We start from the raw sequence: 14020 nt of genomic DNA, 5'->3' as shown, positions 1-14020 counted from the left end.
TTAATCGAAGAATGCAGTACAGGAACAGTTTTTTGACATGGGACTACGTCTCACAGCACTATATCGAGCTGTAACAAAAACCAAGGCGTAACGTCGGAATGAAATATTTCAAACGGTAGTACTGATGTAATCACATGATGGATTACAATAATCAAAATATCTTTGGGTCGATAAAATGATGAACAATTTTGTGTTTCTTCAGTTATCATTATTACTTCATTGTTAAACAGTGAAAATGGATGAAAAGTTTGAAGGTCGGGTTTCCACCAGCAATGTACCAATCACATGCGAGCACGGCTGACACAAATTTTACGAGCAGACATCAACCGCCTGCTGTGATACCTCGACCTAAGCTAATTTTCTAACTCGTTTTTCTCGAAAATACGATTTTTGAGTTGTGCCAGAGTTGCACGAAAGCCACGATATGTGCCAATTTAAATTCGGTAGCACATCAACTCCTCTTTTGCCCAACATTTTGAACATATTCAATACGAGTAATGTAACAAAAAACCTTATGTAGTTCTACCTATTTTTTACTCAAAAGATTTTTTTTTTCATTGCTAGGCCAAGATTTTCCATCCCATGTAGAATGTTCTAACCAAAATAAATTTTAAATCAGCAATTCTATGCAAAAAAAAAAGTCTTATCCGATATTTTTTTGCTCCGATTGTACTCAAAATCGCTACAATTATTCTTTATTGAAGAATATTAGACCCGTAATATTTTATTAGACCATTATGCTAACAGTTTCTCTCATAAGATTGCCCAAAAAATCTTTTTTTTTTTAATTTTTATTTTTCAAAATTGTGTAACTTTTGAGCCGTTTAACTGGGTTTCAATCTTTTGGCTTTTTTATTTTTTTCCTTTAAATTGAAGTTGACTCATAAATCTTACAAGAAAAAATGTTAAAGTGTACTCCGAATAACAATAGCTACGCACAACTAATTACAAAACTGTTTCTTGTCGTTTTGGAGGGTATGAGATACAGAATACCACATGTCTTATTTTTTCGTGTCCATAAAATTGCGAACTTTCGCGGAGGTATATTTTTTCATCATGGAGATGATATGTTTGTGATCTTCAATGTCCAATAACTAGCATTAAAAAAAGCTACTGGAATCCAAAAATGTCAAACTATAAAAAGTCCTGGGTCTTGAACCTTCCAAAACGGCAAAATAAAAAATTCATGTAAAATTTCCTAACAAACGATAGGGTCTCTTGCTTGACCCCTCTAAGACCCTTCAAAACAACGATTAATGGCTTGTATAGCACAGGTAAACCCAAGTTTTACTCTAGAGGTTTTTTTTGGTGCTCACGAGCTAACGTTTGAGCAACGAACCCGGCAAGCAATTTCTCTGCGAACTTTTGACGTTACTCTGCACACACTAGGGGCACCATAATCCACACGAATGGTTTAAAACCTAGAATCTTCTTAGAGCAACTATTTTGAGCTTTAGGAAAACATTTTTTTTTGCTTTTGTCAACTAGTGTAATCATTTTTGCATAGTTGTTGTTATTAAAAGTACAGTTTGATCCTTTTTTTTCAAAAGTGTTTTCAGTTTGATGCCAAAAGCTTCAAAATCTGTTTGACGGCTCAAAAGTTAAATTTTCGAAAATTTAAATTTAAAAAAAAACGATATTTTGGGCAACTTTATGACAAAAAGTGACGCCCTAAGGGAAAAAACGTTCCAGTATGCTAGTTAGTGAAAGATAACATTTATGAAGTTGGAATAACCCTGAACTATTAGTTTTGGGTTTTTCGACTACGATTCTCCTCAATATGTGGAAAGAGCAGGGTGAATATTCACCATTCACTTCTGGCCCAGTATGAGCGCTGATTGCAGCAATTTTTGAACTACACTTTTGTTCTTCTGCTTCGTGTAGTGCCTCTGCCGCTCGCAGAAAAATTATTACATTTGCGGCTTACACCACAGCTGAGCAAAACAACAGTAGTGAGTCACTCTAGTGAGAATACACAGAAGTACCCTGTGGTGCGCACTGCTGAGAAAAATTAGAAAGCAAACATACGTGGCGGGCACACACTGTTTCCAAAGCTGCAAAAACGCGATCGAAATTATTTTGGCCCAAAAAAAAAACTGTTTTAGAGCCTTGTCTTTAGTAAAGTTATTCCATAAATCCATTTACTTCATAGAAGTTGCAATTTTGTGAATAATCCACTCAACAGTGAGAAACGAATTTTACTTGTCTCATTTTGTAATATAAAAATCCACTTTTTTCGACAAAGTTGTTACACATTAAAAAAAAAAAAAACAACCATGTTGAATACATCATACTTCTATCTATCTATTTAAATTTTGTTTTGTGACTTTTGTGAAGTTTTCTACAGATTACCTTAGGGTAGGATTCAATTGTTGTCAATTTGAGCTTTTTTAGTGTTCCTCTGAAATTTTACAATGTTTTACAATATTGTTTGCTATAACGAAACAGACAATTTCTTCGAAGAAAGTTTATTTTTTTATCAGATATTTCTTTGGTTAAAGACGATTTTTACGCGAAAATAATGCACTAATTTACACATTTACATTTTACTCGAAAAAATTTATTTTGGAGTCATTACGCGTTTGGTAAAGTTTTTTTATCAATTATTCTCCATTTTATAATATTTGGAATTTTGTGATCAATCTACCTAAAAGTTTATTAAAAGAATTTTTAATTTTTTGCATAAATGAACTTTTGTGAAGTTTTCTATAAAACGTCCCTTAAAATCTTTTTTTTTCAATACAACTTTCAATGTTATTTGCTATAATAAAACATACAAGTTTACCGAAAAAAGTTTATTTTTATCTCTTATATGTATTAAGTTATTGAAGATTTTTATTAAAACAATGAACTAATTCACTGACAAAAATCTACACAGTAAAAATGTAAGAGACAACTGCCTGCATCTGGATAGAATAATATTTCACTTATCACGCAAAAGTTGGATGGTGTGAAACCAGTACAAAATTGTGCGTTTTTAGCGCAATTGTTGATGTAATTCGGAACCAGTACAATGATTGCGTGTTGGGCATAACGCAATTAATGCTCTAGCGTTTCTTAAATGTATTTGGCAGCTCCAAACTACTACACCTAAACAGATTCAACTGGTGTCAAGCAGCATTGCAAAGCGAGCGAGAAGCAGAACCATTCTCCTCCTTCCTGCTTGAGGACGAGACATATGCTACGCTTTTCAAGTCTTTTGCACACACGCTTTCGAGATACTTTTTCTTCTTCATGCATTCCTCTGAATAGCAGCAAGCACGCACCGACAGTATGAGTGAGAGACTAATAACACTGGTATCAAGTATGTACAGCACGTGTGTCTCGCTCATCTCGTGAAGCAACGAGATATCGCCTTGCGCGTCGCAATCCGGACCGAAGGAGAAGCGAAAGAGCAACCTGCAAATTGTATGTAACGTGTACGTGTCTAGTCTTGTCGCACATACATGAAAATTCTACGAGCGAGAGAGAAATTTCTCTCATCGCTTGAGAAAAAAGCGCGTGCAGTCACTAATACACTCGACGTGAGAAATGAAGTGGTGGTGTATGATACATATTCTGATTTCATTCTATGTCAATGTATTCGCAGTACAACTGTTGCGTTATGCGTTTCACACATTTATTGTGCGATTTCTGTGCAACATTTGTGCGAATCGAGAAGACACAATGATTGTACAAGACTTCAACTTTTGCGTGTAGGAATGGTTTTGTCTGTAGATATTTGCAACTTTTGTAGATAACTGTTAGCGAATTAGTGCATTTATTTTAATAAAAATCTTCTAAAACCAAAGAAATATGAAAGATAAAAATAAACTTTCTGTGATGAAATTATTCGTTTCGTAAACAACATAAACAAACTGTAGGACACAAACAAATTCATTCTTTGATGTTATATTGAAGAAACAAATTTTTTTTATTAACAATCTATAAAATCTAACATCTTACGGCATTTGAAAAACGCTCAAAATAAATTTCTTCCAAATCGATTGATACAGAACAACATAATTCTTATCAATCACGTGCAATTACCAATTTCTATTACTCCATTACAATCGTATGCAAAGCCACGCCACGTTTCCTACCAGCAACAACCCTGTCATCCAAGGAACAAACATAGCAATCCACGCACGGCTTGCATAAAACGCGCGGTCATTCAACAGTTTCGGCAGATATGCTGCTGCTGCTGCTGCTACGGAGCTACGGCGATAGAGGAAACAGAGTGCCAAACACACATGGCCTACTTTGGAATTGATTAGGCGAACGGGAGGAGGGGGGAATAGGAGTAAGTCAACAAACACACAGACGGATTGTGACACAGACAGAGTGCACACATGGGACGGGAGTGGGCACAGAAAAAAAAGTGTCAATGACACGCCAACTTCCGGATCGCGCACTGTACCCGCCTTTGGGTGACATGAAAAAAGAGAACACAATCGGCAGCAGCGCGGTGAGGATTGCTCTTGGGTGCTGCTGATCGGTTTAGTTTACCGCTTTTGATGGTTGGTAAACAACGACTTCTCGCTGAGTGGCACAGGGGCAGAAAAAACCGGTGCGATACGAGAATGATAAAATCCCGGTTGTTCGCTACGAATATCGACTTTTCATTGACAAATACGATACGGTTTACTGTGGAATAAGATGGTTGTCCCAAGGAGGTATAAATATGTTAGTAGCAGCGAGTAAGTAGAACCGCTCTTGTACTTGACTCTGATGTTGTTTAGCCTAGGGTTTTATTTACGCTGATAACAAATCGTAATTAAATTTCCTAACAATCCTCGGTTGTATTCGGCTAGCTTCGGCGAGCCGAGTATGAAACATGGTAAACAACGCTTTCGTGTTTATCTTTTCCTGGTCTGTGTTGTGATGTGGAGGATTCGGGGTAACAAGGGGACGAGTAACGGGGGCGGGAGCAGGATTAGTGCACAGGGAAACGTGATCAACCGAAAGAGCGTGATAAGTGACGGTCTGCTGTTAGCGCCATTCTGACTACAATTGCAGTGCGGCCAGCAAGGGGGGGTACCTACCGTTGATTGCTCCGTGTTGTTCTAATCATTGCGACGAATTCATCCAAACACTATGGGAGATTACACTAAGAGTTCAATGAGCTGCGTTATCTGTTTCTCGTACGTCTTTCGTCTAACTGGCGAATGTGACGATACGACTGCTGGACGGCTCCAAAACTGGTCCCAGATGCTAAACAAAAAGTCACTTGTTCCGAATAAACAACTAACACCATTAGAATGCCTGTTTCGCTTATCGACCTATACTTTTGTCGTTTTGTTCGTTGTAGTTTACTTGCTACCGTCACCTATTTGTTCGATTTTCTACACAGTACACTACGGCTTTCTGCGACGTTCATCAAAGAGTCGATGCTTCGACAATACAGCAAAAAACAGTAAACAAGCTTACAGTACACCACTGCACAGACAAAATTGTAAAATCAGCGCATTTGCACTGAGGTGGGATCGCTTTCACAATCTCTGGACAAAGAAAAGAACACAATCTCCTCCAGCTTAGTCTTAGCTTAGCTTAACTTCTTAGTATCAAGTAACGCACAAAACCAAACGTTTGCAAGTGCGAAAGTCTGTGAACATCACCGAATCCGAAAATTACGTCAGAGAGATGCAACATGGACACTCATTCGCGCTGCGAATATTCTCCTCAACTGAACCGTCTCGTACTCGCTCAGGTTTTCCCGAGCCGACTGACTTCCCTTTTTTGTGCTCGCCTGTTGTACCATCACGAGCAGCAAATTCTCGAACCCATCAGCAAAATAAATAAATGAAGCTTTTCGCAAACGAGTGCAAAACCAAAGCGCACACAGCTTCACCTGCACAAGCAAGTGTCATATTTCTGCATTCGCTGAGCAAACAACGCTGCTCTGTCTACTACCACTGGCAGAGAAGAGCAGAGCACAAAGGCAAAACGCATACAAGAACAGTACATAAAAGAAAAGCTTTTATTTGGGGAGCAAGCGAGTTCCGCTTTCCGATTGTTCCAAACTGTGATCGCGGTAGGTCGCAGCGTACCGAGCAGTGTGTGTGGGTTGAATATAGTGCATAACATCACGTTCGCAAACCTGCATACAAAGTATGGCAAGTTCAACCTCAGCAATCCGTGTTTTCTACTGAAGAACTTCATACATGGGGAAGCACTGAATCATCGAAACCGAATGCTTAGTAAGCGTGAGAGGTGGGAAGCTTTCGTCGTCGATGTGCCACTCGATCATGACTTAATTATAATCGTTCGAAAAAAGTTCGCGTACGATTCGGTTTGTGTCTTTCTCCTAGGAAGGTATAGCAATCACTGTGGAAATCGAATTAGTCGTCTCAGTTCAGAAATGAGTTTTTACAATATCATTTATTTTTATGACAGTTGGACTAAAAGTTTTAAACATTGTATGAAAATCGGAGAATAAAAATACCGTATTATTTCAGAAATTTTATGAGAAACTTAGCGTCAAATAATCCAAGTAATTAATGGAATAATGAATGAGCATGTGATTCAAAAGTTACGGAAAGAAACGTAACCCAAAAACTGTTTGAATATTTGTCGAACAATGTATTAAAAATGCTTTTAAATGCAATCAAACTTACGCGTTCCAGTCGAAAATAACAAGCTTGAGTATGTAAAAACTCATCTCAAGTCACTGAAAAAAACTGAAAAACCTTATCATTGGCAGACTTTACACAATAATCGCAATAATCGGACTATAAACGTTGTTTTAGTCAGTTTTGATATCTGTGTAAAGCAAAATATCTTTAACCCTCTAGTGACCAGTGCAGCCTTCAAGCGGTCTTCAGTTGAACCTCTAAAAAGCTTCAATCAGTACTCAAAAAATGTTTATAAAAATTCATAGTGATTTTTTCGAAGTCCGTCTGAAAATTTCCTTGGGCACTAGAGGGTTAATCATGATAATACCTCCACACAATAGCAAAAGTTTGGAAGAACTGACAGGAACTTAAAACAAATAATTCCAAAAACAGATTCGAATGAATTAAGTTGTAAATTTGTTACCATAAATTCAATTTCATGACTGGAGAACAGGAATAGAAATCGGTTATTTATCAGATTCACAGAACGAAAAGGCCGAACGAGTTAACGTCAACCACGCGGTTGCGTCTCAGACACAACCGCAGCAATTTTTTTCGGACACCGTTTGATGGCGCCTAGCGACACGTGAACCGTACAGATGAACTGTGAGATACAGTTATCGTGATCAGTTATCGCAAAGAAAGCAATACAATCTGCTACTTTTTTATAGTGAAGATAAATTTTCAAACTGGAAGGGTAATTGAAATGCTGGCGCTGGCTTTACGGTTCGATGCGATAACCAATTAATTCCCGTGAAGTGCACACCATCGCAAGCGGATCCCAAAAAAAAATGAACTCTTGCTTCGGCGAGGAGCGTCGTAAAGGGCGATGACTTGCAGGCGGTGGCGTACGGAAGTAGGGTTTCGATAATGACGGGGCCGAGAAACTTTGGCAATTTTATTATAAATTATTTTCGGCCAGTAGTCCTAACGACGTCCCTGTGGTCGGCCAGCTCGGAGAGCCCAATCGGAATTGATGTGCCGGGGAAAAAGGAAATATTTTCGCTCTAATTATGGCTTTTTACCCAGTTCGTACTGATCACGGGAGGTGGATCTGACGGCGGTGATTCGGGCAACGCCCCGCCAAACTGGACCCATCCTGTTCTTTATGGCTTGCTGAATGGGGTCTCCCGTTTTTGGTTCAGCCGCCGAAAAGACACTGATCGGTCTTCGGTCTTGTGGGGAATTCGGTGCCGATGGTTAACGGTGGCGTTATTGTGTGCCGCAATCAGTTCAGTGGAGGATGATTGCGACCGACCGCTCGGGACACTCGACGGCGGGGTTGGCCTCCACTGGAAAAAGAGTTATGAATGAAACGTCACACCGCTCTTACGATCGCGATCGTCTAGTGGACCCAGTGAAAGAGGCAATCCGAAACCCGGAGGACCCAACATTAATGGATGAGAAGCAACGAAATGCGTGGAATAACAACAAATGGCAAAATATCATTATGACTTGCGCGGGGCCAAAAGCTGTGCGCTTTTATGGCACTACAAACTTGAAAACGGTAACGATGCTGGCTATTGGCGGTTAGTGATTGTGAAAGATTGGTTTCCTATATATAAATTCCAGCCGGTCAGTCCAGTCCGGCGAGAGGTTTGAAATTAATGGAATAGTTATTTTGGACTGCTACAGAAAACGTTCGGTTTGTCGAATGCGTTTCTTTTCCCTATTAAGTCGTTACACCTCTAATTGCCGTTTTTTGCTACATTTCGTTGAAGACTAATTACATCATGTCCACTTCAATATGCTAAGAAGTGAGCAATTTGCCTACTTTTGGGTGTATTGCAACCATTTTCTAATAAATCAACATAACCTCTAAAAACTCACAATTTAAAACTTAAAAATATACCCTGTTCAATATACACTAGAGTAGCTTTCTAAGCGAGGGATACATAGTGCATAAAAACCGAATAAATTCCAAAATTAGTGTAAAAATAACCGCATGAATTCTTAAATCCGCCTAAAAAATTTCATTTGTAAAATTTCAATCGCTATCACTAAATAGTTTCGGATACCAATCAATAGCAGCGTTATTTTCATTTACGAATCGAGATAAAAACCAGGAAAAAAAGTAAAACCAGTGAATATTCAATAATTGGTTACGTTTCGTTCAAAAATTTGCTGCCGATTCGAATATACCTATACTGCCGTTGCAAGCATAGTTGTTCCAGCGTGCATAAGGTTTGTGTAGAACATGGGACAACTATGCTTGGAACGGCAGTATAGGATCTGTCCACAATATTTCAACAACTGACCTTGGATGTGAAGCCTAAAACACGCGTAAAGTTCACGGTGTTTCCGAGTCCTTTTAGAATAAGAGGCTCGATAGAACGAAAATAATGCTTTCACGACACGCAGGTAGGGCTGATTATTTCTGATGAGAAATTATTTGTGCTGGAGCAGCCACACAATGTACAAAATGACCGACTGTGGGTAACAGCAAGAGACAGTATCTCGGAGTCCCAAAGAAGTGTTCGATTCTAGAGTGCAGCTTCAGCGATTGTTGGGGAGGCAATCTTCAGGTAAGGTAGCCTTCCACCTGGTTTTATCGACAAAGGCGTCATTGATTTTCATTATAACACAGAAGTTTCGGAGAAAATTTTTTACCCTGATCTACGAAAACTCTTCGAAAATGACCACTATGTTTTACAGCAAGATGGTGCATCAGCGCTAACTTGATTCAAGACTGGGGGCAATTTGACAGATTTCTCTGGTAAATCTGGAATAAAATACCGAATGCTTCGAGAAGCGTTTGAAGTTGGTGAAGCATACTAAGGGAAGGGTTACTCAAAACCATCTGCTGTAGATGTTCACTATGATAAGTGCTTTCAATAAAAAAAACACTCAAATATTGAATGCGTGATACTTACAAATCATTATGGAATGCTGAAATTGTATCCTAATTTATTGATCATGGTGTATGTTCCGGCAACACTCTTGAATGTCTGAACAGAGTTCCACCAAACTTGGCATACGAGTTCCTTCTACAACGGAGGTGGTCGTAGGCGTATTGGAAAGAGGCTGGAGTAACCCTCTGTCTTGATAAAGAAGTCAAGATTTTTGGTACATTACGAGAATATACTGATTACAGTTGATAATTTCCAGGCTTTAGATCATATCTGGTGGTTGGAAGTTTTGTCCAGAGACAATAAGTCGACAAGTCGAGTCATTTATAAATCCAATATGGCGACTTCTGATATCTGATATCTGATCTTATATTTTAGCTCAAGTTGGCGACTTCCAGTTTCTGGAAAGTAAAGTAAAATTAAAGAAAATGTTGTAAAAAGGTCCAAAAATAAATATCTCCTGAACCATGGTCACGCCTGGAAACTTGGAAAAGGCTTAAAGTTGATGTCTAAAGAACGGAACTTGATGTTCAATCCTTTTTTTTTAATTTAAGAAGGTAATAACCTGGTAAAAAGCCTTTTATTTCCGGAACATTCGCAACATTTCGATGACATTTGAAATGAAATGTGGCTACTTCTGGTTTTATGAAATCCGTGAAAATCGATCATATATTTTAAATATGGTCTTTTCGAAACGGAATGACGTTCAGAGACCTATGTAGGACACAGTTTTTGATTCCAACATGCGTATTCAGGGAAGCTGCGTCACAGAGTTCGCTTTTCAACGGATGATCAACGGAATAAGCCCATTCGATGTCAAAAAAGGACCTCAGGCTCCCCCACAACTTACCCTTTCTTTACGCTGAATTTTATAATGCCTTGATGCGACATCCTTTATGAGCCCCTCTTATAATAAAACTGGCCCAAAGGAACTTCTCCAGGGAAAATTATAATTGGCGATATTTGGGAGGAGGAACGTGGCTCGGAATAGTAGAGCAGTAAGCGTGTAAAAGGAAGGATAAAACACACACACAAGCACTGACGAATAATGAGAATGCCACTTTCTGCTAATAATAGTTGTGCGGGATACAGCAGACACCCGGGCATATCTTACAACAGATCAACGATTCTGGTCGCAGTGAGCAAGTCCGTACAGGAATAAAAGGCCCGTTTTTTCGAAAGCTGGAAATTGCGGGAAGTGCTTAAATCCCCCTCAATAGTCCAAAGTGGGTTATGCTACATTTCAAGTGACTTTCGTGCAAATATTTCTAAAGAAGCGTTTTAAAGCGTCCAATCCGTTTTATTCGATTTTCTGATTGTCCGTTTTCTATAATCGCCAAGACTCCATACAGTAATAATAGTAATCAAAATTTCATAGCGGAGAATCGAAAGACTCTAGGAAAAGTTGCTGGAGCTGGTGTATTATTATAAAATTAAAATTTGATCGAACAAGATTAAAGCAATTGAAATCGACTGTTTGTGGCTTCAATACCGATTCACATTAAGAACGGATCAGTGGAAAATTTGTATGTAGGGGCTTTAGGGGCCGAGGAAGAAAAAGTCTGGGAGGAAAAGCTCCCATACAAATGAAACACAAGTTTCTGCAAACCTCGAGATCTAATCAAGCAAATGGAATCAAGGTAATATGTTTACGGTGGTACTACACCCCTCCATTCTCTGGAAGGAAGGAGTTCCATATAAAAGAAACACAAATTTCTGCATAACTCAAGAACTAATTAAGTAAATGGAACCAAACTAACCATGTAGAAGTTTTTGAAAACAAGAAATATTTCTATGATGGTTTGACATTCCTCCCCCTTTGTAAGGGAGGGGTCCTTTACAAATGAAACACAAGTTTCAGCATAACTGGAGAGTTGATCAAGCAAATGGAACCAAATTTGACATGTAAAGATTTTTGGGATCAAGAGATATTTATGTAGTAGCTCGAAACCTCTCCCTCTTAAAGAAGAAGAGGGCTCCCATACAAATGAAACACAAATTTCTATATAACTCGGAAGTCAATCAAGCAAATGGAATGAAATTTTACATTAGGAGGTTTTGGAAGACAAGACATGTTTAAATTAAAGTTTGATACCTTTCCGCTCTCATACAAATCATACACAAATTGCTACATAACTTTAGAAGCAACTAGGCATATGGAACCAAATCTGGAATGTGAGGGTTTTAGAGTACAAGAAATATTTATATGATAACTTGACACCCCTCACACACATAGGAAACACATATTTCAACCAATTTTTTCCCGGAAATAGCTTCAAATGATCGGGATGATGCACAGAAGCCAATAATCGACTTAGACCATTTTGAATTCCAAGATGGCGACTTCCGGTTTCTGGAAAACAGCTCAAAATGCCCGCATATCACCCAATGTGGGTATTTCCGGAATCAAAATGATACCCAGACATCCAATGGATATTTCAGTAATCGGTATGATGCACAGAAGCCTTAAAATAATTTTAGACACCATTTTTAATTCCAAGACGGCGACTTACGAAAACCTAATATTGGTATTTCCGGAACCAGAATGATTGAAATTGACTCAACACTTTCTCATGATGATGATTTCGGGTTACTGAAAAAACAGCCTGAAATGACTAAATTCCAATATAGGTAGGGTAATCGCTCCTATATTCATCTCAGTACCTATATTCATCTCATCACGCATTTTTGACCAATTTATCGTCGAATTTAGTCATATTTTCAACGTTATCACAAGTTATCAATAAATATGTAAATTCCAAAATCAACTATAATTTTGAAAACTACAAAAACTTTAACTGATGCCGCGATTCTTTTTCGAAAAAGACGAAAACGCAGAGGGGATTCCAGTTGCGAATCAAAATCCTAATCTGGCAAAAAAGTTAAGAGAATATTCGAGAATTCTATTGTGGCATTTTAACCAACATTCTGATTAAGCAGTTTGAAAAAAAAGAAAAAAATGAAAATTCCTCGTAAAATCGACTTTTGTCAGAAATCCGCTCAAAAAATCCGCGTAACCAGTGAATGTGATATCCTCGTAAAAAACTGCATAAATTTCGGAAACCGTGTTAAAGAGACGCATAAAAATCGCCTAAAAGTGACTTTAATGTAGTTTTGAAACAAAAGTTATGCGCAGACACAAAAATTGATGTCTAATATTATTTTGAGAGATGATCCCTTTAAAAGGCTGAAAATATTAGATGCCACTTCTAATTTAGTATATGATTATATAATCATTTTTTGAACACCATAGCTGTTATTTTGTTTTCAATTAAAATCTCTTAACGCGTAACATCCGATTCCTAATATCCTAATACATCATTCTAAATAGCATTCATAATGTAATTATGAATCGGAAGAATTACGCTCTCAAGAAAATTTCAATGGATTCAAATAGAGAACAAATAAGTGTCTTGCACCTGCAAGGATTGACTAGCATCAAGATCAGGAGGAAGCTGTCAGGAGGAAGATTATTCGTCTACAGGGCCATAAAGCTTTTCAAGGATACAAACACGGTTGTTTCCAAGAAGAAACCTGGTAAAAAAAACGGAGTGTTCGGACTCCAGCGGTGAAGGAACATTTCCGGCGGAATCCAGGCAGAAGCCATTTGCTCTTTTCGAGCAAATGCGAGTTGAATTTCAGTAGAAAGCAACGCTAGGCAATCGTTCGTCCCTTTGCCCCGGCGAAAGCCAAATTGAGTATCTGAAAGTAAACCGTTTGTTTCGACCCATTTGTCTAACCGTAAGAGGATCATTTTCTCCATTAATTTCCGGAGGCAAGAGAGCATCGCAATCGGCCTATATGAATTGTGATCAGAGGCAGGTTTCCCGGGTTTCCGATTAGCAATGACTTTTACCTCCCTCCAGTCATGCGGAACAATATTTAGCTCAAGAAACTTGTTGAACAAATTCAAAAAGCGTCTTTTTGCAGAGTCGGGTAGATTCTTCAACAGGTTGAATTTTATTCTATCTAACCCTGGAGCCTTATTGTTGCACGACAGGAGAGCCATTGAAAATTCCAACATCGAAAATGGAGGCTCTTCCGTAGTTACTAATAACGCGTCGCGAAAGGTTTTCTGTTCCGGTACAGAGTCCGGACAGATATTTTGGCAAAATCGAGTATCCAGCGATCTGAACGCTCCTCACTCTCATTCGAAACGTCACGGTTCCGCATGCGCCTGGCGGTATCCCAAAGAGTGCTCATCGCTGTTTCCCTCGACAACGCGTTTACGAACCGCCGCCAGTACCCGCGTTTTTTCGCCTTTACTAAGCTCTTCATCTGCCCGCCCAGTGCCTCGTACTTTCGAAGTAGGTTGACAGTGTCGTACTCCCGGTAGTCCTTATACGCCGCGGACCTTCGCGCGTACAGCTCAGAGCACTCTTTGTCCCACCATTCGTTGGGAGGACGCTGTCTAATCGTTACCCCGGGTATCGGTTTCGTCTGAGCTTGAGTCGCGGCGTCGATTATCAAGCCAGCTAAGAACGCGTATTCTTCTTCCGGAGGAAGTTCCTCGTGAGTCTCGATAGATTCTGCTATAATAGACTCATAACGCTTCCAATCAATATTACGTGTAAGGTC

At 38.9% G+C, this 14020-nt stretch overlaps 1 protein-coding gene across 6 annotated transcripts in view; it reads right to left on the bottom strand.

The window, feature by feature from the left end:
- Nucleotides 1–14020, bottom strand: part of LOC129721295 (insulin-like growth factor 2 mRNA-binding protein 1) — a 181430-nt gene that overhangs the window by 30776 nt on the left and 136634 nt on the right. Inside the window, exon 1 of one of the 6 annotated variants that reach the window (XM_055673719.1) lies at nucleotides 5025–5697. The exons of the other annotated variants lie outside the window; for them this stretch is intronic. Coding sequence (XP_055529694.1) covers nucleotides 5025–5053 — 29 coding nt within the window. The 5' untranslated portion in view covers nucleotides 5054–5697. Of the gene's footprint in view, nucleotides 1–5024; nucleotides 5698–14020 lie in introns of those variants that run through there. 6 annotated transcript variants of the gene reach the window in all.

The sequence above is a fragment of the Wyeomyia smithii genome, chromosome 2 (genome assembly GCF_029784165.1).
Source record: "Wyeomyia smithii strain HCP4-BCI-WySm-NY-G18 chromosome 2, ASM2978416v1, whole genome shotgun sequence".
Classification (NCBI taxonomy): domain Eukaryota; kingdom Metazoa; phylum Arthropoda; class Insecta; order Diptera; family Culicidae; genus Wyeomyia; species Wyeomyia smithii.
This window is presented reverse-complemented; position numbering and strand designations above follow the sequence as displayed.